At 37.1% G+C, this 24,507-nt stretch overlaps 1 protein-coding gene across 2 annotated transcripts in view; it reads left to right on the forward strand.

The window, feature by feature from the left end:
* LOC121303904 (ciliary neurotrophic factor receptor subunit alpha-like) overlaps positions 1 to 24,507 on the forward strand; it is a 159,928-nt gene that overhangs the window by 62,395 nt on the left and 73,026 nt on the right. For both annotated transcript variants that reach the window (XM_041234765.1, XM_041234774.1), the window contains exon 3: positions 23,678 to 23,908. In XM_041234765.1, the coding sequence (XP_041090699.1) occupies positions 23,678 to 23,908 (231 nt within the window). The remainder of the gene's footprint in view (positions 1 to 23,677; positions 23,909 to 24,507) is intronic.

Consider the following 24,507-nt stretch of genomic DNA (forward strand, 5'->3'; position numbering starts at 1 on the left):
CTGTTTGCCCTCAGGAAACATTCGTAAAAAAAAAATACAATTATTAAATTGTGAGATTAGATAGCTTGTGCATTCTGGCAATTCTCTTAATGGATCTTATCCAAGAAAGTACAAATAATTTAAATTTTGAAAACCACATAATAACTAGGTCATCTCTTCTGAATAAATGTAAACTAATCATTTCAGTATGAAATACATAATATATTAAATTATTCATAATACATAAATTATTAGTGCATTTAACTTTTCCTAGTTTTTAACTTGCCAGAGACACTGACAAGTACTGTACTATACAGTGACAAACCAGGGACACTTTTCTCATTATTTTTCTTATTAACCAGGGTGAACATTTTATTTTGATGTGTCTTCCTTGTGTAATTGTAAAAAAAAAAAAAACATTTACAGGACATAATCTATTCACTAAGTTACCAGGAGCTTTTCTTTATTGACTCTTATTATTTTCTGGAAGTGACATTTCAATTTCTTGACATCGACAGAAGCTATATTAAACAGGTTTGACTGTATTTAATATCCCGATGCTGTTTTCCATTTTGTTTGCAATACATTTCATGCCATTCAACATTTTATGATATTATCCAGAAGGTAAAACAACCTACAATTAACTCTCACCCACTTACATACTGCATCATGGTGATTTGATATATGAATGAAGTTGTGGAGATTTCAACAAAGATTACTTGTTTTCTAACAATAAGATTATTAAATTGCTTCTCGGGTGGATCTAAATGCCTCCAAAGTTGTCACGAGTGACACTAAAACCTTAATTCCCTTGTACAAGGTTCAAGCACCCTTTTTGAGTGAAAGGTGTATGTGGCAGAGGTGGATGGCTCATGGATAGAACCAGCTTGGTTTATTTGAGGTTTTCCCACTGACGATGGGAATGAGAATGTAAAGATGGGAGCCTGGCTAACAAGGTTTAAGCTTTTTGCAAGTATCAGGCTTTTAAAGACTGTTACCCACACCTGTGATGTGCAGAAATGGATAAAGATCTTGTACTGGCTTCGACAGACTCACTGAGAGCAGAAACTGACCCAAGACTGTCGGCGCTACTGGAAGCAGGCTGATCTTTGGGATACAAATTGAACATCTGTGAAACTACAACAGTGTTAAAATATTGTAATAACTGTACTGTGTTTAAAGAATATAACAGCAGCAGCAGGCATTATCTAATGATAGAAATAAGCTTGCCTGTTATAACCTTGAGAGGGGGAGGCAAAAAGTTATTGGAAACTGGCTGACTTAAACATAAACCTCCCTTATCTATAAAATTAATGAGCGCTATCAACACAAAATCCTGTGTTGGCCTTGGAGGAAAGGCAGAAACGAGCATCTCATTTAATTAACTCAAATATTCACAGTTAAGTTACTTAACAGAAAAAAATAACTGTAGTTTCGAAACAGATTTTAAACTAAACACAGAGCCTCTATAAGAATAACAAACTCTATGAAAAGAGCCAAGACGTGTGAGTAAAAGTTGAAATAAAATAACTAATATGTATTCTACTTGTATAAGGTTTTATTGGAATAAAAATAGAAGTCTTGCCGAGGAAGACTGAAAAGGCAGAAAACAACCTTTGGCTCAAGAATAGGTTCACAGTCTGTTATTTACAAAAAAGAAGTAAGCTTAATCTGAAAGCAGTCTTTAATCTAAACACAGGTATTCTAGAAAAATTGGAACAGAATATGAGTGTAAAAGTTCTATTACAACAGAAGAATTGTTAAGTTTGAAAATAAGACAATATAGTGCAGGCTGTATTTATTACTTTAGTATTAGAAATATAATTAATTGGTAACTTTGCCTTTGCATGCATACAGCAAAGCGATACTGGGTGTGGGTAGAACAGGGAAAATTATTTTTGGCAGCCAAAGCGAGATTCATCGGTCATTAGCAGTTTGAATTAAATGTCTCTATAATGAGTGATTTTTTATATTAACTAATGAAAAGTACCTTTTGGTACCAGAAAAAGGAGTTGATGGTGTAATGTCCATTACTTCGTTATATAAAAATATAGAAATTAATGAGAACCTGGCAGCAGAAGCAAGCATTTGATTTAATTAAATTAAAAAAGTTGTCTACAATGTAAATCCGTATTAGAAAAGCAACTAACTGTAATTAGAAAGAAACCAAACGCAGAGCCTTTTAGGTATTGCAAATAAAAAGTAAAAATTAGACAGAATTATATTTCAAATTATAAAGAAGTGTTGGACTTATTTAGGTTTTACTGTAATAGAAAATAAAATTATTTATTACAGGAAAACTTAAGTTTAAAAATGAAACAATTTAACACAAAGCTGTAACCTACTTTACTAACTTGGGCACATGCATAAAGCTACTAAGTAGATTTATTGCAGGGTAACCCTTGGCTGTCTGCCTGCTTGAAGCAATATTGGGACATGCAAAGCTGGTTTGCTGGCCAATTGTGCTGTCCTCCATTCAAGGTTTTTGCTATGTATAAACCTTTAAATTAACTAACGAGAAGTACAAGAAAAACAAAGTTAATGTTCTTTACCTCATTATGTTGTGATGTGGACCTCTTATCTGTAGAAATACCGGTCCAAGCCGTCTCTTGAATCTTGCCAAAGTTAGCCATATTAGTTAAATGTAACCTTGGCAAGAGAGCAAATTGACTGAAACCTGCTTGACTAGGGCATTTTTAGAAACACACAGAGAGAAGTCAAGCTTAGTTTAACAATTTAAAAGCTAACATGGGACTGTTAGATTGAACTGTTTTCTATAGCCTGGATTAAAATGGAAATAACTGGATCTGCAACGGTAGACTTTGAAGTGTGCCGTGAACCTTCTAACAGCCTTTATCCAATATTATTTTATTAAAACACATCTATACATGAAAAAACACTCTTTTCAATAGGATGGTCTTTTGATGTTCTGTGAAAGAGTGGGCTGGAGAAGTCCGCTCCACTCCCCCACTCAATATACTATTTGCTCGCTCTGCTCCCTGCTCCGGTCTGCTCACACTCTCTGTCACCAACTCAGGGCCAGATTAACCAATATGGCAATAACACCATTTGCCATAATATGCACAGGAACCCCAAAATATGCATTAGTGTAGGGCCCCCACGTCCTTTAATCCATCCCTGGAGTAAAGAAAGGCAAAGGTGGTTCTGTTGCACACAAACAAAAAATGATATATTTGCCATTTGTTCTTTGAACCCTTCTTGCATCTAAGGATTAGAAGGAAGTGTGGTCCAGTGTGGTTAAAGTCGAGGGGTTGTAACCAGAAGGTCACTGGTTCAAATCCCACTTCTCCTACCAATGGTCACCAGTTCAAATCCCACCTCTGCCATTGACTGACTCACTGTTTGACCCTAAGCAAGTCACTTAACCTTTTTGTTCTCCATCCTACGGATGAGATGTTAAATCAATGCTCTATTGTAAGCGACTCTGAATATAATGTACAGTTCACAGTCCACCTCTGCAAAGCACTTTGTGATAGTGCTCCACTATGAAAGGTGTTATATAACAATAAAGTTGTTATTATTATCTCAAAATGGTCAGATCAATAATTTATTGAACCAATATATTTTCTAAGCCTCTACGGCACATTCTTTACATTCACTCAATTGAAAAAAAAAACCACAACCATGAAGACAGTAGAAATGAATTAAGAATTTGTGAATTGTCCTTGAATAATCCCACATGTTTGGCATAATCTGATAATCTTCCAACCTTTGGGGCTACTAGAGTTCTGTGTTTTCTATTAGTTTTATCTACATTTTGAGAAAAAAAAATCTCATCCCTGCAGTGCAACAAATAATAATACACATTGAAGATTGTGGTAGGCAGTCAGCATTGTTTTCTGAATTTTTAAAAACTGCTTTAAAAAGGATTAGAGAGTTTTTTATTTATTTTTATTTTCTAACTTTGATTATGTACAAATAAGTAGATTAAAAAATATATTTAAAAAAGCATGTGCCATAACTCATGAGTTTATTGGTTACAGAGGTACGATATCAATAAAAGCAAAGAGAGGGCCGTGCAGTTAAGCAGGCGCATCTGGAGGTTTTTAATTTAATATAATTTAACTGAATCTTCTGAACTCAATTACACATGCATTGACAGGATAATATGAGCAGTATGATCCGTTTCTGAACTTTGTTTGTAATATAAACTTTATTAAAAGAATCAGTAAAGAAAGTAATACTTTTAATCAAATTAGAAATGTTGTTGTAACACTATACAGTATGCAGAGAATATATTATCCCAAAAGCAGTGACAAAAGTGAAATAAATATGTTTAGTAATTCATCGTTTCCATGGCTTGACCCAGAAGACTTCAAAACAGTTTGAGCAACAGTTTGAGCAGTTATGGTATAGTATTTTACTAATGCTTAACTGAAAAAAAAAAAAAAAAAAAAAACCCTTGTTTCAGCAGATAAAGTACAGTATTTAAGTAATACATTGTTTCTCCTCATCACTACACTGTTCAATTCCTGAATCAGTAGTGTGTTTCTAGTAAATAATTATTTATTCACAGCAAACTTTCAAAACTTAACATGCAATATCAGTTGTCCTCTGCAACATACAAAGACTCAACTTTCTTAAAAAGTGACATTTGCATATTTAAAAACATATATAAAGCAGAAATAAAACCAAAATTAATCTGATAATTTTTCAGATATTTTTTCCTCAAATAAGATCTTTAGGTACAGACAGTTTGTTGAGGTTGTTTTGTAGAGTTTACTTAATAGAATCTGGTTGAGATTTTTTTTTTTTTTTTTTTTTTTGAATTTAGAATTTATTAACTTATATAATAATAAAAATAATATATATTATAATAGCGATACAGTATATATATATATATATATATATATATATATATATATATATATATATATATATATATATATATATATATATATATATATATATTTTATATATATATATATATATTATATATATATATAATCATATATAATGCAACAGGTTTATATATATAGCATTATGGTCGCATAGAATCATAAATAATGCAACAAGGTTTATTTTAGTGCATTATGGTGTATAAAGAAACTATATCCAATATGTACAACCTGTATGGTAAACCCATTACAGATACCCTATCATCACTGAACAATCGTTGTACTTGAATGCATGGTTTTGGGACAAGTGTGACAACAGTAATAACCTTTTTTTCGGTACGCTATTCAGAGTTTGCATTTCTGGAAGAGCTTCATAAAGGACTGTAGAAAATAGTGTGCAAAGTATATATTTTACTGCATTGTGCATTAAGGTTGAACATTTAAAAAGTACACACTTGTATCTAAACTGGATCTCAACTAAAGAAAAATAATTTATTGATGATATAGTTAATACACAAACTGAAGCCTATTTCTATTAAGTTAGAATATCTTTTCAGCATGGAGAATCTGCAGTGAATGCATAATTTATTGATTGCAATTACAGATGATTTAATTAACTGTGATGGGCACTCAGAGCCTGAGTGAATGATAAGTTTGGCTAGAGGCCTCGTCCGTGGGTGCTCGAGGGCTACCATCCCAGTGCTGCAGATAGGAAGTGGCTATGATCCACCTCCCCCCCAAAAGATGAGGCCGCCAAACCATGAATGGAAAAATAATAATAATGATTAATGCACCCCACAGTGGCGCACTGCCACCTACCCCCCAAAATATTGAAGAAATTATGAAAATAAGCAGCTGAGACACGACCCGTCCCCCAGAGCATGACTGCGCTAGGGGAAAGATCCTTGCCTCTCCAGCCCGACCACGCACCCCACAGAACTAAACAGGAACTGCTCAGTACTCGGGTAAGGAAAACCCCCCTACTCACATATTTTTAAAATTTTGACAAAGAGTGAGACCTCAGGGAATCCATGGCTGAGGGTAGCCCTTCCTCCAGGGTCTAAGCGGTCGACTCCCGATTCAGGTTCCTAGTGTGTGACTGAGAAGGCCGAAACAAGAGAAGTGACATGGGCGAATAACACATGGAGCTTTTATGCGCTTGCTGACGACATGTTGGTTAGGGGCGGATTCTCCTTGAACAAAAGCACTTTTTTAAACTTTTAAATTGCATTCTCTGCATTTCCCATCATCCTCCTGCTTACATATGTAACTGAGATGGATTTACCAGTGAGAAGGAGGATGATGGCAAATGTAGTTCTGAGAGGTCCATGTGGGTACATGGAAAGCCATCTTCAGCAGGGAATACAATTTAAAAGTTTTTTAAAAAGTGGTCAAAATGTAAAAATAAATAAATAAATAAATAAATAAACAATACACACATCTACAACACATGGGAACATGGAACACAATAAAATACAAATGTCCTTATGTACCCTTTAAACTCGTTCACAAGTTATTACATGAAAAGAAAAGTGTTAGATGGCAAAGACAAAGACTGTAAAATAGTGTATATGACTTGTGGTCAGAAGACTTCTTAGCCAAGCCAGGCATTACAAGTGGGATTAATTTGAGTATTCCTGAGCTTCGGCAGTATGTAATGAAAATACTGTCAATCACTCACAGAAATCAGTAAAGAAAGCCATTTTTAGCCTTGCCAGCTAACGTTTTTCATTTTCTATTAAATTAGTAAAAAAAAAAAAATCTTATTCATGACACTGTTCTACAATAAAATTCCTTAAGCATAAGGCTGTTTTGTAGGCATTCCTGCATTTATTAGCATTTTTGTGAGACCCAAGGATTTGATGTAAAGATTAGAAGTAAAATCAACAGCCACTAGCCTGCAGTGGTCAAATGTAACTGGAAATGAATAACAGCCTCCAGACATGAATGAATGCTCAGTGTCTCAGTGAGATGGAGACTTACTAGCACTGCAAGATAGTATCAGTATACATTATCTAGAGTTTGTCATAGCATGCCAGGGGAAGTGAAGTAAATGACAACAGAATCTGCAAAAGTGGTCTAATACACAAACAAATAATAAGTCATTGACTTAGGAGAACCTTCTATCATTTTGTTTCATTTCTCTGCTTGTTACTAAAACCATTCTTACATTCTGAGCAGTCATAAGGTGCCACACAGGCTGTAAGAGCTTGTATGCAACGTTTATTGTAAAGTCATACAGTATGTATTGCATTGGGGAGTTAAGTGGCCAGGTTTGACCTTGTACTTTAGGTAAAAAAAGAATCTGCATATGTTCTGCAGGGAAACATTGGCGAAAAATAGTCAAATTGAGAAGGTGAAAACAGAGGAAATCTTAGTGACTAGAGGCAGGTGGTGGTTTGACAATACCAAGCAATGGCCAAGTCATTGATAATTAATTTGTCAAAGAAAATCAAGTAAACTGAAAACACACACACACATATATATATATATATATATATATATATATATATATATATATATATATATATATATATATATATATATATATATCAGGCTAACAAGTAAAAGTAAATCTAGTATTGCAGTTTGCAGTGATCTATTGGTACGTCAGTGTCATACTATTGATTTTATAACCGAAGGAACTTTTACTTCATTTGTTCTTTGTTTCCTGGGGTGGGTGTGTTTTCTTGGTGAAGCTCAGTTGAGCTGCGGCAGCTGAGAACATGTTCTGTATGAAGTAATGGATTTGCTCACCCAGGTTGCGCACTGTGATTATTACATCTGCTTTTCGAGTACTATTTGTCGGTTCCTATTCCTCATTCATTGGTTTTGCTGTTATTCTCAAATGGACTCAGTTACTCCCCTGTTTTCATTCCGATGGTTTCTGTTTAAAATGTGTGAAGTCATTTATAATTATTGTTAAACATTTCACTTTCCATGAACTACAGTGCTTCTCAAAATTAAATACAGTAAAATCAGATCTGGTTAATGAGCAAAATGTACTCCTATTGTGATGAACCCACTGATGGGCATAGCATGTGTTATTTTTTGCTATGATGTGCATAACAAAAGTTTATCTATGAAAATGTATTCTCATATTTTACAAGTAACAAAATGTATTATTTCTACAGTAATACACATGCTGAACCCCTTAATAGCCACACCATACAGTGGTTTAGAAGTGTGGCAAAATGTGTATACTCCCTTTTGTATTCGGCCAGCAGTAGTACAAATTCACTTTGGTTATCTTTTACATTATGATGGCGGCACAGCTCTGCCTTTACTCAGCTGTAGCAGTGGTTTGTTTTGACTGCTGTCAGGAGACAGAGGATAAGTTCTATCTCCTCGCCTGTTTTCTTTCTTCAAGGTGTGAAGCTACAGGACCGGTTGATCCCTTCCTTAATGTCATAAGACAACGGTATCAGCAGTCATTACGGCAGCATGTGAGAAAGGTTGGCTGTGTCTTTACTCCAATTCCTTCAGGGCCACTCTCAAACAGCTACTGGAAGAAAACCAGAAAAGACTTGCTCTTTGTTGCTTGCATTTTCTGTTCTTGTGCGTTATGACTGGAATTTGGATTATGGTTTATCCCTGACAACCCTTTCATCCCCAATTCAAAAGAGGCTCTAATGCCTTGTTGGAGTGAAGTTTCCTTGGGGAGTCTCCCCATGGTATTGAGGTTCACATCTCTGACAAATACATATATCTGTAAAGTCTGCAAGACAGACAGGATCTGTGGTTCACTTCTCGTACCAATTATAAACAATTCAGGTCTACTTTCCCACACACCATGCTGTATGTCAGTAAATAAAATGGATTATTCTTACATTTCCCCAAAGCAGGTTTATGCCTTTAGGCCAAGAAATAATGGTTCCCATTTCTAATTACCCAATTGATAATACTCCTCCTTAGCAGCGCTTGGAAGCTTTGTATGCTTTCAAGGGATAGATCCAGCCCCAATCCATGCTTTTACTATTTAAAAATGATAATATTGGGTGTTATTCTGAAATGCATTATCATTTTCAGTTGGGCAAGGTACGTCCCACCTTGAGTCATATACAGTATATTACTACAATAAGTATGTACGCTTGGAAGGTTTTTGGGGTGTGAAAGTACTGCATTTCAGTTGCCCCTTCCTATAAATCTATGTGTTTTTTTCTATTTTATAGTCACTAGTAAATTACATTACAATGTCAAGCTGATGTCAAGGCTCTTCATCCCATACTTTACCATAGTAACAGTACCAATAACTAAATACCACTGCTGTATGAAGTGATATACTTCCATGTTTTCTAATGTTAGGTTCATAGCTAAAATGATATTAATAAAAGCAGAGGGAAGTTTTTGAATAATTGTGGAATTCCAGCATCCGGTGGAGTCTTTCAGATATCTGTAAACCAGTCCTACTTAGAACAACATGGTGGTGTGCTCTTATTTATTTAAACCCCCATCTCCTCAAAGAACTCCTACAAAAAAGAGTTGGCTTAAAAGCCAGTGAAATGACATCAAATCAACACCAAAAACCCTGTTCTGAAGGTATCTTTGGTAGCATCAGTGGAAGTAGATGATTGATTTATAGATTACACTATGTAACACAATTTTTGTTCCTGGGTAGTAAGTGTTATTTCCTAATTGCTTATGCCTCAAAAGTATAGAAAATGGCTATTATTCCCCACAAACTTTACTTTTGTGACCAGGACAGAAACTTACCTATTTTCAATGAGAAAACGGTCTTTTTGTTCACATAAAGTCGAAAAAAAACAACATATGAATCCAAACTAACATGTATTTATACTAAAGTAATACAAAAATGACTATAAAAGATTTAGAAGTGAGTAGTTTTTCGGGATTTACGATTATACTGTAAATCACTTTCACGAATCAGCCCCCAAATGTAATCTCCCATCATGTTCTCGCTATACTGTCCTTGGTAGCGGCGTTCAAAGTCCAGTATATCCTGGTGGAAGCGCTCACCTTGCTCCTCCGAGTACGCTCCCATGTTCTCCTTGAATTTATCAAGATGAGCATCAAGGATATGGACTTTGAGGGACATCCTACAGCCCATTGTGCCGTAGTTCTTCACCAGAGTCTCAACCAGCTCCACATAGTTTTCGGCCTTGTGATTGCCCAGGAAGCCCCAAACCACTGCGACAAAGCTGTTCCGAGCCGCTTTCTGCTTACTAGTGAGCTTCCTAGGGAATTCATTGCACTCCAGGATCTTCTTTATCTGTGGTCCGACGAAGACACCGGCTTTGACCTTTGCCTCAGACAACTTAGGGAAGAAGTCTTGAAGGTACTTAAAGGCTGCCAACTCCTTATCTAGAGCTCTGACAAATTGTTTCATAAGGCCCAATTTGATGTGCAGTGGTGGCATCAGCACCTTCCAGGGGTCCACCAGTGGCTCCCACTTGACGTTGTTCCTCCCCACAGAGAACTCGGTCCGCTGTGGCCAGTCCCGCCTGTGGTAGTGCGCCTTGGTGTCCCTGCTGTCCGAAAGGCAAAGATAGCAGGGAAACTTGGTAAAACTGCCTTGGAGACCCATCAGGAATGCCACCATTGCAGACTCTTGATGCCATCTCAGAAAAATGCAGATATGTATCCACTTAGGCAGCTGGAACTAAACTGAACTGGTGGGCTTAAGGCCCCTGTATTTATACTACTATTTATATTACTGGAAAGTTCTAGAAAGTTCTAGAAGTTACTCCAAGTTTACTCAGCACTGAATCTATCTGGAATGTTCTGGAAAATAGGTAAATTTCAAAATATCACATGTCCTGGTCACAAAAGCAAAGTTTGTGGGGAATAATAGCCATTTTCTATACTTTTGAGGCATAAGCAATTAGGAAATAACACTTACTACCCAGGAACAAAAAAAAAAAAATTGTTACACAGTGTTATCACTAAGTGGCACAGGGGTAGATGTAAGTATAGGCGCAGTGCAAATAGTTGTAGATGCAAAATTCAGATGCGGACAAGCAATTATTTTGCACTGCGCGCTATGTAAGCTTAAGAGCAATGCAAATTACTCAACATGCACAAATAATGAGCTGCAATCATAATAATGAGAGTCTCAATGAGTGCATCAGTCTATTTAGCGGCCACCCTTGCAGCCTAGAGGTGATGGAGTTTGGAGTACAGAGAGCAATAAGTGCTGTGTGACACTTGTGGAGCACGAAAATACAAACCAAAAAAAAATGTGACCGTGGGATTGAATATGCAGGTTCTTCTTCGTCTTGCCCTTGTCCTCCAAATGTATTTCTGCCTCTCCTCAACAAGAGCCAAGTGTTGCCGCATCAGGAAGTGTATTCCAGCAGCCACCCTGAAGCCAATGACAGGTCTCTACAGGTCTGTGCTTTTATAGAGCTCTTAATTACTCGCTTCTACAATGGTTTGCACCTTGTAAGAAGAGGTGTAAAGTTTTTTTGGAGTGTCAGCAGTTGCCTAAGTGCAAGGCAAAATCCTTAGATCACATTATAATGTTTGCGCCTGTTTAGTATCCAGATCCTTCCCAATTCCATGCTTTTTTCGTCATTTGAATGCATTTCAATATAATTTTAATGGATTAATGATGGCAAAGTGCAAATTTGATAGCAGGTACAGAACGCCAGGTGAACACCATTCTTTTCATACATCGTAAAGTCAGACTTTACGGCTGCTAAACGCGATTTACGGCCGCAATATGGGGGTTTTGCACCCGCAAATCACTTTGCGTGTATCCTTACATCTACCCCACTGTCCTGTATCTTCAAAAGCTGATGTTGGTTATATGTTGGTTAGAGGCAGATCAAATGGAAATGGGGCATTTAAAAGTATCCATATGTTATTATTTTACCCTGATTCAAATAGAGAGAGAATGCTCCTAGTGGCATCATATCTAAACAAAAAATCCAGATAAGCTTTTTTTATAGGCGGGCATACCAGTTACTCATCCCAGATAGAGATATAAACATCAAAATAAATCATAGCTGGCCAATGCTCCGCAGCGGAGTGCAAGCTAGTTCATATTCTGATAGCCAGTCCTAGAGAGTGCTTTACCACTCCTCTCCAAAATGAAAGTAGTTAATGGACTGACTTGTCACTTTCTCACTAATTTTAATAAGTTAACTGTTAACAAGCTTTCATTGAGGAGAATTGTGTTTCATTTGCTGAGTCAGAGAAATGGCTTTCACCTTTTTTACTTCAGAAAACGAAAATAAATGATATCTGGTTTCTTGCACATTCCTAGAAATTAGTTCCACTTAGGGGTTCGTGAGGCATCCGCTGGCAATCGGCACCTACAAATTCCATAGCAGTTCCTAAGTAAAAAACAAAGTGGGCATTCAGAGAGGTGTTGGAGTCATGACAAATTAACAACTCATGATGCATTAACTCTTCAGTGTATTAAAGAGATAGTAGACATTTTCACAGATGAGATATACACCACTGGATTTAAAAAAAAAAAAAAAAAAGATTATTAGTGTTGAATAAAGTTAGGGGTGCATTTGTTGTTTAAGTGAAAAATGTAAACTACCTGTAAGATGTTTTCTACTATGAGCCTTAACGCCAGTCAATATTTGTATAACATAATTTTCCATTACAATTTTGTCAGAAGGCTACTAGAAGGCACTTGGTTAGCATGTGTAACCAAGGCTGCACAAGTCACATGAAGGAATCATTGAGAATTGACAGTGGTATCATAGAAATATAGATGTATCATCTGCATATGGTATGAGGATGGACAGATCAGAACATGAATACATTTATTACATTTTAGTAATAGAGGGGAAATAAGTTTTGGACACACAGCTAGACATATGATATAGAGAAAACTCACTGGTGTCTTCAAAAACAGATTGGAAAAAGAAAAGAAATAACAGTTCCATTAGGCTTCTCGATTAAAATTTTCAAGACATGATTAAACAGTTTGCAAAATATTAGCTCTGCATGGCATGAAAATGGATCTACTTTAAATATTTAAATATAGGGGAAGGTGTGAATAATAATGATGCTGACATTAAATTAAAACATGGCTCTAAAGGAATTAATTTGCACACAGCTATTAACGTTGCAAAACATATCATACACCAGATTATTATAATGTGTTTTAATTTTTTTAAAGAAAGTATTATTATTTATTGTATTACTCAAGGGTGTACCTAAATGTAACAGGGACTGAAAAGTGTAAAAAAAAGTAAATAAAAACATTGCCGGTGGACAATCCGAAATCTATTCCCTGACCTTGCTGTTCTTGGTGTGCTCATACTTCCTTTTCATATTTTTCTTCTACAAAAGCAGTGTGGTCAAGGCCTTGACCACAAAGCCCAAGCCACTAGACCACATTAACCACCCTCTTTGTCAGAGGAGAGTCATACAAATGAATGATGGTTATGCTGCCAAGTGAACAATATTAGTCAAGTAGCAGGACAGTAGCCAAAAGAACACATTCATTTAAAAACGTTGTACTTACTATTGTTTAAAAACAATTCTACTAATAATAAAAGATACACTGCAGTTGGAAATAGATGGTCTTGAGTTCTGGGAAAATATGAGTATTGCAAAATATGATTTTTTGTTTGCGGATGTGTTTGGTATACTTATTTCTAAACTGAGAATATTTTTGCATACCTTACGTTTATATGTACTGCTACATAGTCAACACAGATACTGCATTTTCTTGTGTTCTAGGAAACATAGTCTGCTATTTTTAGACATTTGTATATATTTGCATATTTTTTTTGCATAGTTTAAATAATTATTTTTGTACTTCATTAGTTCTCCCAGAATGCTGTTATCCAATTGTAGCAGGTTGGTAGGAAAGCCCTGCTGTTTAAATGTATTGTTTTGTTTATTTTTAGAATGGGGTCTCCCCCTCCCTCCCTTGTATGGTGTTAGAATGTATTTGTTATATGTAAAAATGACAACGTGGCAATTTTGTTTTGTATTTATGTTGCAGTGTGGATGGGAAGCCTATCTACAATAATTGAAAAACCTTGTGCAGAAGGTGCCCATCTCCCGAATTAATTAATTGTGTTCTTGTTGCTAATTGGGAGATGGCCACCTGTATATAAACCCACAGCTCTCTGCACTCCGGGTGGGGTGTTCGAGAGGCAGAACGAGAGCGAGGAGTGAGAGAAATTTAAAAAAGAAAGATATAAGAACAGTGCAGACGATCGTCCAGCCTATATTACCTATATTTGTATATTTGTGTTCGAGACTTTGTTTTTGTTTAACCTTTTATTGTGCTCTGTGAACAGTGTTTGTTTTTGTTTAAATATTTTATTTATTTTTGTGAATGGAAATAAATGGCACACCATGCGTCTCCTTTTCAACTGCAGTAGTTACCTGTGTGTGTTCTTCCTCATTCTGGCCTGACGTCACCACTCAGCCATAGCCTGTCATACCAATGTACAGGGTTAAAGTTAAACACACCAGATGCGACACGATTTTTACTGGGGCAATACGACAAATTTGCTGTGAAAACACAGTGCACACCAGAAGTGACCACAGAAATGACGCGACAGCCAGATCTTTCAGAAAGTATGATTACTAACAAATGTAATAGAAAATGGCTTATCATTACTACAGGTCAGGGAAATTAAGTAGTGCAAGTATGATCTTTACCTCCATTTTCAGTGAAAGTGTGTGACGGGGTACCCACCCCTTGTGTGTATTTTATTATTTATGTAGGTATTCATTTATTATTATTATTATTATTATTATTATTATTATTATTATTATTAGTATTATTATTAGTATTATTATTCGTAGTAGTATATAAATATATTGTGTTTATGTGTGGACAGATGAAAGCCGTCTGACAGGATTATTTTTTATTTAAGATGACGGCGAAAAGCAGTGCATTTGTGTTTTGTTTATTTATTTAAAAACCTTGTGCAGAAGGTGACCATTTCCCGAGTTAATTCATTGATTAACTGTTGCTAATTGGGAGATGATCACCTGTATAAAAGGTCAATCTGGCCAAAGTGAAACAAACACTAACAATTCTAAACAAATATATTTTAGATCTAGTAATTGTTTCTCTATTAATTTGACTCATATCTTGCCTCTCACACTTCTCCTGGAGCGCAGAAAGCTGCAGGTTTTTATACAGATGACCATCTCTGGTCACAAGCTTTTTAAATAAATAAACAGAACACAAACGCACGCTTTTCGCCGTCATCTTAAATAATAAATAATCATGTTGGACATCCTTCGTCCATCCACACATAAACACAATATATTTATATAATAATAATAATAATAATAATAATAATAATAATAATAATAATAATAACAAATGAAAGCCCTCCTAAAAAATAAAATACACACAAGGGGTGGGCATCCCATCACAAAGTAAAGCAGTGCTTGATTTCAAACCACTTGACATGAGGCTGTTCTCTGATTGGTCAGTTGTGTATTTGTCGCACGACAAATTCCCAAAAATAGGATTAGTTTCTATTTTTTTTTCATCGATCGCGTTGGAATTTGACTCATGGCGACGTCGCTTGTCGTGTCGCCTTTGGTGTGAAGAGTGCTATTGATTTTCTCAGGTTGCTTTGTCGTGTCGATCATCTCGTCGTATTTGGTGTGTAAGGGCCTTTACAAGGCATACAAAGCTCTTCTGTATACAACAAGCAAGATGCCAAAAAAAAAAACAGTAGAACTACAGCAATCATACTTAAACATGTTTTAAATATAAATTGTGTTAATGAGAAAAAATATCCTGATCTATTGGTAGCTGACTAGTATTTAATTTTTTAATAAGGTAAAAACTTTATGTTTACCATCTAAACTACAAAGATGCAACGAATATGTTTTAAAAAAGTCATTTAAAACATCAACACAAAATCACATATTAGATACTGTTGCCTATTCTGTAAATATAGTGATAATTGTTACTATATGTGGCAGCTGACCCCTCTGAGGGCTTTATTTGTATGATTTCCATTACATGAGAGTAGATGTTGAACTTTATGCTGAGTTAAACTCTGCTCTCGCCAAGATAAGCACCAACTAAGACGTAGCTTTGCAGTAAACTAATGTGATCAATCTGCATCTCCATCCATTTGCGTTGTGTTCCATCTGATGATGTAGATATCCTTCTGCCTGGTATTGATTGCTGAATTGTAATGCTGGCTCCAGGGATCAGCTCATTTTGCCTCCCCAGCGCATCAGCACACACAACGGCTGAGATGCTGGCTCCAGGGATCAACCCAGTGCGGTCTCCCCAGCGCATCAGCATGACAACCGTCTGGATTGAGCTAAGTAGGGTACATCTCTGGGGTCTTCAAGTGGGCACCTTCCATCCTTGGTGTTTCGTTGACTAGCCCACGACACCTCAAGAGGGCTCAACAGTGATTCTGGCATCCCAGCATCACCCCCCTCCATCCCCCACTCAGCTCAGCCCAGCTTACTTATCTGTACATCAGCATTGCTTTCTTTCTATTGTGCTTGAGATCTCCATCCAGAATCTTTCTGTCTCAACCAGAGCCAGTTGCTGCTCCTTTCTGCTGCTTCAGATAAGTTCTTCACTGTGCGACGCAACTCTTGGCCACTGAACCTGACATCTCTGAGAAACCAAGTTGTGGAGTGTGCCACAAATCCTCGACAACCCACCTACACTGGGTAAACTCGGACTCTCCATCCTCGCTGAGCATACCAAAGTTTCTTCCTCATCCACAGCATCTTCCTATGGTACTGCTAACTCTACCAGATGAAGAAGGCATGCTGATCCAGACCACAAGACAATGTCTGGTCGAAGGTTAGTGGTGGCAATCTCAGGTGGAAAAATAAGCTGTTGGCCAATATCTACCAGCATCTTCTAGTCTCTAGCAGCTTCCAGTTGTCCTGAGTGAGGCTTGATTTTAACACCTTTTCTTGGTGGTTGCTCTCCTGGACAGAGGAAAATTGTCTTGTGTGTAATGCTTTGATGGAACTGGTGGCATTTTATTGGTCAGGTTACGCTTGTCTTCTAATGCTAAGGCCAAACATCGCAGCATTTGTCAATGGTGCCAAGTAAACTGTCCTTGGCTAAGACCCACTTTACATCCTGTCAAAATATGCCTTAATGTTGGTGATGAACACAAAGGACATGAGAGATCCTCACCCACCCAGAGGTTTAGGTTATGTGGTGATTGGAGAACATCATATGCTGATCTGATGAGGAGACTGATCTTGCTCTGTTCCATTGTCCATAGGTCTTGCCAGCCGATCTTGCGTTGTTCCACACTCTCCCCTGTCATCCATTCTCCCTGCTTGGCCTGGGAATCGGCCTTTACATACCTGATCCTCTCCTTCTGCTTTTGCACCTTATTGACTACCAGCTTCCTCCGCTGAGCCGGGGTTTCCTTGTGCCATGTAGGAGGAGCTGCACTGAGACCAAAACCTCCTTTTCCATGCTGAACTTGCCCCATAATATCTCCGATTCTCCAGCCTTAGCATCTTCCACAGCTTTCTTTGCCATCCTTTTTCTTCCAGTTTTCAACACAGATGCTGCTTCCCTTATGCATTTGTCACGTGAATCTACTAATGTCATTTCCAGATGGACTTTGGCATACTTAAACTCCTCGGTTAGAGCAGAGATTGGTAGCTGCAGTATTCCTTTACCATAAAGTCCCACTCTGCTGAGGCAGTGTGGAATTCCCAACTATTTTCTGACATATGAACTGATTAAGGCTTCCAGCTTCTCAACTGTTGACAAGGAAACCTTGTACACAGTTAGTGGCCACAGCAGTCTTGGCAGTAGACCAAACTAAAAGCACCAGAGTTTCAGTTTGCCTGGTAAAGCGCTGCTGTCTATGCTCTTCAACCCTTCCATTGCTTGTTGGCTAACTTCTCCCACACGAACTGTGTCCTTTAGATCCCCGTCGTACCATCTCCCTAGACTTTTCACTGGCTTCTCGGACACTGTTGGTATTGCCTCACCATTAATGTAGAACCTTTTATCTACAACTTTACCTTTAATTATAGAGATGCTCCTTGATTTAGTGAGCTTGAATTGCATTCGTGCCCATTCAATGTTACTGGTTAATTTGCCCAGTGCAGGCTACTGTTGTAGTCATTGTTGTCATATCATCCATGTATGCTCGAATTGGTGGTAGTCACATTCCAGAAGCCAGGCGTTCTGAATATCTGAAGGAACTGACATAGGCTCCTGCCTTTTTGAATCCGTATGTGTTTCCTCCAAATATCTCTCCAGCTCAAACTTAGATGATTTTAGTGTGCCATTTTTCTCATTGGTGAATATCTTCTTTACAAAATTGAATGGATCTTTATAAAAGTTAGTTCTCGCATGCTCTTTCTTTCTGTAGCATTTCCATAGGCACTCAGCTCTGCGCAATGTTGCAAGCTTATCGTCTGTGACCCTTTGTAACAGATTGAGTCCCTCCTTCTGACTATGCTTGGCTTTTTTCCATTGCTTCCTCAACTGCCTCCTTTCTCTAACTAAGTGTTCAATCTCATGCTGCCGTCTAGACTTTCCAAAAGAATAGTTTGTACTTTTTCCTTCCTTTTTTGTATTAAATGTGCAGTTTAAGTTACAGTAGGTTCCTGATTTATTACTGCAGTATATATAGTTATATATGTCCACTTGCACATACAGTGAAATTATAGCTACACGTATATACTCTATTATATTGTGTGATTCTCTTTAAGAAAAAAACATTATACCATTATGATCAGATGTTATTTTGTTTAGCCTTATAAGGGACGAAACAACTGTTTTATATCAGCCTAGACTGCTGACTCTTTCCCTTTGAACTAGTCTGTGCCATAGTTGTCCATAGCTCTGTCCATATGATATACACTTTTATGTCCTGGCTTGTAAAACTTTCAACATCTTCAGTCACAGTCAAGGAAGAAAGCAGCAGCCCATCTTGCTTGTCTATTGCAGTATTACATCCTCTCTGTAGGACTACAGTCTATGTGACTTTTTTGAAATCATTGAGATTACAATTTTTAACAGAGACATCTATAATCCATTTACTTATAGGAAGTGACGTTATTAAACCTTACTGTATTCACTAGCATGGTGCAGTTAAACTGTGTTGTTATTAAAAGATAGCTTAATATGTTTCTTAGTATCACAATAGTCAGTATTTAAATACACCACATGTTATGAATAAAAGCACACTGAATAATAAGCATATGCAGCATACAGATAAATACAGCATATCTTGTGTCACCATTATAGATGGATGGAGGATCAAATTTTGAATTCAGTTCACGTCTCTTAAGCCAGGTACACACTGCCCGATGCAATCATTGCATAACACAGCAGCCGATGCGAGGGAAGCACATTGCAAAATATGAAACATGTTTAAAGTTTGTGAGGTGACTGAAATCAATCGGCCGAACCTGTAAAATCACATAGATGCGAGTTTCACAAGGACAGTTGCAGGGATTTTTCTCCTCATTTGTGATTTGAAAAATAGTGAAATTTCATCTCAAGTGTTTTTGGGAACAAATTTCACAACATTGCTATAAACTTTAGACAAATATAAAAAGTTATTATGAAAGTCAGCTCCGCATTAAAATTTGGTGACGAATATTATTAGAATATGCATTTGTCCAGAAAAAGTTGCTAATTGCCTCAAACAGATGGGTTCCTAATTTCCTCATCCTTATGGGTTCTATGTAGGAATTTCAAGATCCAGTAACCACTATATATACATATATATATATATATATATATATATATATATATATATATATATATATATATATATATATATAATATATAGATATATAAGCATAGCAAAGGGCGGCAGGCCCTTTAGGGAATGTTGCCGCAGTACGAAAAACTACACATCCCAGGAAACCCTTGTGCCCTTGTTAAGGAATATGCGGGGTTGGGCAGCTTAAAAGAAAGCCGGACAGAACAGTCAGGGCTGTTTGGTAGCTGCGTACTGTAGCAGTGTGTTGTAGCTGTGGGGAACACCACCTCAGTGAGGAACGTTTTTTTTTTAAATCTTTTTCTCACTTTGTTGGTGGGAATTTTCAGGAAAGAAAAATAGTAAGTACGTGATTTAATACTATTAGTACCTGAAAGTATAAGTGCAGCTTTAGAAAAATCTCTGTTTTGAGAAGTGTTGTTTTATGAGCGTGTTTTATTTTTGTTTGGCCAATTCGCTGTATATTTTTTAATTCTTTATTACCAATCTGAATTTGTTGAATGAACTCTGCTCGTGGCGTAATACCACACACTCACCCTAATACAAATGACAAGGATATGTTTGTTGAAAAGGAAAAGAAGTTTATTGTTGTGGAAACTTACAACCCTGTTGTTCCTGTTCACTTGCTTGTCACCGGACTCTCCTGTGTACCTGTTCTGCTCCACCAGATGGAGCTATCAACTACTACTTACCTGAGTACCTGTTCTGCTCCACCAGAGGGAGCTATCAGCCACTACTCTCCTGTGTACCTGTTCAGCTCTACCAGAGGGAGCTATCAACCATTACTTACCTGTGTTCCTGTCGAGCCCCACCAGAGAGAGGGGGCTCCAACCACTACTCACCTGTGACCCTGAATTAGCCTAGAGAGAGACAAAACATTAGTTTATTTAGTTGCCTGTACAGGGCATGTTTCGTGGTGAAACAAAGAACTGTGTAAATGTTGTAAATAAAAATTATTCACCTGAGAGTTCTGTGTGTCCGTCACCGACTGTCCGCACCAGGAAAACCCATCTTATTGGGCAGTACACTACCACAATATATATATATATATATATATATATATATATATATATATATATATATATATATATATATATATATATATATATATATACAGTGCCTATAGAAAGTCTATACCCCCTTTCAAAATGTTCACCTTTTGTTGCCTTATAGCCTGGAATTAAAATGCATTAAAATAGTTTTATTTTCTTCATTTATCTACACATCCTACCCCACAACTTCCAAGTGAAAAGCACAGAGCCAAAGCTACACTGGAGTGGCTAAGGACCAAAAATGTAAATGTCCTTGAGTGGCCCAGTCAGAGCCCCGACCTAAATCCAATCGAACAATTGTGGCATGACTTGAAGAATGCTGTTGATCAACACTCCCCAAGGAACTTAACAGAGCTTGAACAGTTTTGTAAAGAAGAATGCTCAAATATTGTCAAATGTAGGTGTGCAAAGTTAGTAGAGACCTACCCCAACAGACTCACAGCTGTAATTGCTGCCAAAGGTGCTTCCACCAAGTATTAACTCGGGGGGGGGGGGGGGGGGGGGGGGGGGGGGGGTTTATCCAATTATGAGCTTTCAGTTTTGTATATTTAATATAAAACTGTTTTCCCCTTAACAGTGTGGAGTATGGTGTGTAAAAGTTCAAGGGGGTGTAGACTTTCTATAGGCACTATATATATATATATATATATATATATATATATATATATATATATATATATATATATATATATATATACAGCTCTGGAAAAAATTAAGAGACCACTGCAAAATTATCAGTTTCTCTGGTTTTACTATTTATAGGTATGTGTTTGGGTAAAATGAACATTTTTGTTTTATTCTATAAACTACTGACAACATTTCTCCCAAATTCCAAATAAAAATATTGTCATTTAGAGCATTTATTTGCAGAAAATGACAACTGGTCAAAATAACAAAAAAGATGCAGTGTTGTCAGACCTCGAATAATGCAAAGAAAATAAGTTCAGATTCATTTTTAAACAACACAATACTAATGTTTTAACTTAGGAAGAGTTCAGAAATCAGTATTTGGTGGAATAACCCTGATTTTCAAGCACAGCTTTCATGCGTCTTGTCATGCTCTCCACCAGTCTTTCACATTGATGGTGGGTGACTTTATGCCACTCCTGGCGCAAAAATTCAAGCAGCTCTGCTTTGTTTGATGGCTTGTGACCATCCATCTTCCTCTTGATCACATTCCAGAGGTTTTCAATGAGGTTCAGGTCTGGAGATCGGGCTGGCCATGACAGGGTCTTGATCTGGTGGTCCTCCATCCACACCTTGATTGACCTGGCTGTGTGGCATGGAGCATTGTCCTGCTGGAAAAACCAATCCTCAGAGTTGGGGAACATTGTCAGAGCAGAAGGAAGCAAGTTTTCTTCCAGGACAACCTTGTACTTGGCTTGATTCATGCACCCTTCACAAAGACAAATCTGCCCGATTCCAGCCTTGCTGAAGCACCCCCAGATGAGTCCAATTTTCAGCTATGCCCAACACCTGGTCGTCTAATGGTTAGATGGAGACCTGGAGAGGCCTACAAGCCACAGTGTCTCGCATCCACTGTGAAATGTGGTGGAGGATCGGTGATGATCTGGGGGTGCTTCAGCAAGGCTGGAATCGGGCAGCTTTGGCATGAATCAAGCCAAGTACAAGGTTGTCCTGGAAGAAAACTTGCTTCCTTGGATGGTCACAAGCCATCAAACAAGGCCGAGCTGCTTGAATTTTTGCTCCAGGAGTGGCATAAAGTCACCCAACATTAATGTGAAAGACTGGTGGAGAGCATGCTAAGACTTGAAAATCAGGGTTATTCCACCAAATATTGATTTTTGAACTCTTTCTAAGTTAAAACATTAGTATCGTGTTGTTTAAAAATGAATATGAACTTATTTTCTTTGCATTATTCGAGGTCTGACAACACTGCATCTTTTTTGTTATTTTGACCAGTTGTCATTTTCTGCAAATAAATGCAACAAATGACAATATTTTTATTTGGAATTTGGGAGAAATGTTGTCAGTAGTTTATAGAATAAAACAAAAATGTTCATTTTACCCAAACATATACCTATAAATAGTAAAACCAGAGAAACTGATAATTTTGCAGTGGTCTCTTAATTTTTTCCAGAGCTATATATATATATATATATATATATATATATATATATATATATATATAGCTCTGGAAAAAAGCTATATATATATATATATATATATATGGGCAGCACAGTGGCGTGCTGCTGCCTCACAACACCAGGGTCCTAGGTTTGATTCCGGCCTAGGGGTCTGTCTGTGTGGAGTTTGCGTGTTCTCCCCGTGTCTGCCTGGGTTTTCTCTGGGTACTCCGGTTTCCTCCCACAGTCCAAAGATATGCTGTTCAGATTGGCCCTCTGTGTGTGTGTGTGTGTGTGTGTGTGTGTGTGTGTGTGTGTGTGTGTGGTGCCCTGCGATGGACTAGTGTCCCGTCCAGGGTGTAGTTCTAACACTCCAGCAGTTGTTGAATTTGTGTAGGATTAAAAAAAAGTGCATTTTAAAATATACTGTACAAATACACACTCTGTAGCAAAACAAAAATAAATGTCCCCATATGGGAACATAAATGTTTTATTTTTCTCTAACACTTTGCTGGAAGCATGTGTTCTTGTAGCACAATTGTTAAAGGTTGGGCACTTCGATTTGCTATATTGGCCTCAATGCAATTTGTTCGGCTTTGTAAATGCACAACATGTAAGATGTCTGGAATTAGTTTGCGGTAACACTTCAGTTTAGGGATCTGATATAAGTGAAACAATCTATAAACATGTTATTAATTATGCTATTAACAATTATAGAATATGAATAGAAATAATAAGAGTATTATTACACACTTTTGTCATTGTTTTTGTGCTATTGTTTATAATTGCTTATAACGGATATAATCTGTCTTTTCAGGTCTGTTTGTCTTTCTATGCCTGTGTGCCTGTCTGTCTTTCTATCTTTATATATCTGTCTCTCTCTTGGTTGTTTTGTTTTCGAAATACAGTTATACACTTTTGCCATTATTTTGTTTAAGCTATTGTATATAAGCATTTATGATGGATCTCTAAACTAAAATGTTACCTGTTTTGCTAGCTACAGCCACTTATAAAGAACAGATAACTGATTACTCCTTGACTTTCAGGAGGCAGGATCCAGTATGAGATGATCGGCAGTGATGTGACCATGATGTGTGCTACGCTGGAGAGCGACGCCTCAGTCACATGGAAGGTGAACGGCACAGATGTGAAGGCTGACAAAGTAGAGGGTCCCAGACTTATCCTGAAAGAGGTATCCTTGGCTAGTAATGCTCTCTACAGCTGCTTTGAGAATCCTGCTGGAGACCTCAAGGATCAAATAACACTCCGAGTTGGAGGTGAGTAAAAGAAAAAAACACAATGAATAACAACCTAAAACCTTTTTCTAGTTTGTAACTGGTCAGCAAGGCAGAACATTTATTTAGATAACTTCACATATACAATGCTGATTTACGATTACCTGGTGTGTGGGTACAAAAAGTAGCAGTTGCATCCCTTTCTGTGATGTCATCGGGCAGTGTGTTCCGGGTTTAAGGTTACAAATTGTTAAAACAAGTGAACAAATCTCATTCATAACCACAAGTATATAAAAGTGTAAAATATTTCCATAACTTCATGCACTGAATTATGTAGGTTGTCTCTTTATCGTCAGTGTCACAGCCACTGTCTGTTCAATTTTTGTTTCAAGATGAGTTATAGTCTTTCGTTAATTAAAACCCTCCTTTTCCCAGTGCAAATTAACTCCTGATGAATTATGACAATTAACACAGATTTGCTTTTAAATCCCCACGCAAACAAAATAAATAGTCGCAAGAAGCCCTGCTCGTTAAGATATTAACATTATTTCGTAAATCAACATCATTTTGGAAATCACATTTGGACAATTATTTAATAACGAAATAGGCATAGTGACCTCTAGAAAATTACAAAATCAGTG

Source organism: Polyodon spathula, chromosome 2, assembly GCF_017654505.1.
Source record: "Polyodon spathula isolate WHYD16114869_AA chromosome 2, ASM1765450v1, whole genome shotgun sequence".
Classification (NCBI taxonomy): domain Eukaryota; kingdom Metazoa; phylum Chordata; class Actinopteri; order Acipenseriformes; family Polyodontidae; genus Polyodon; species Polyodon spathula.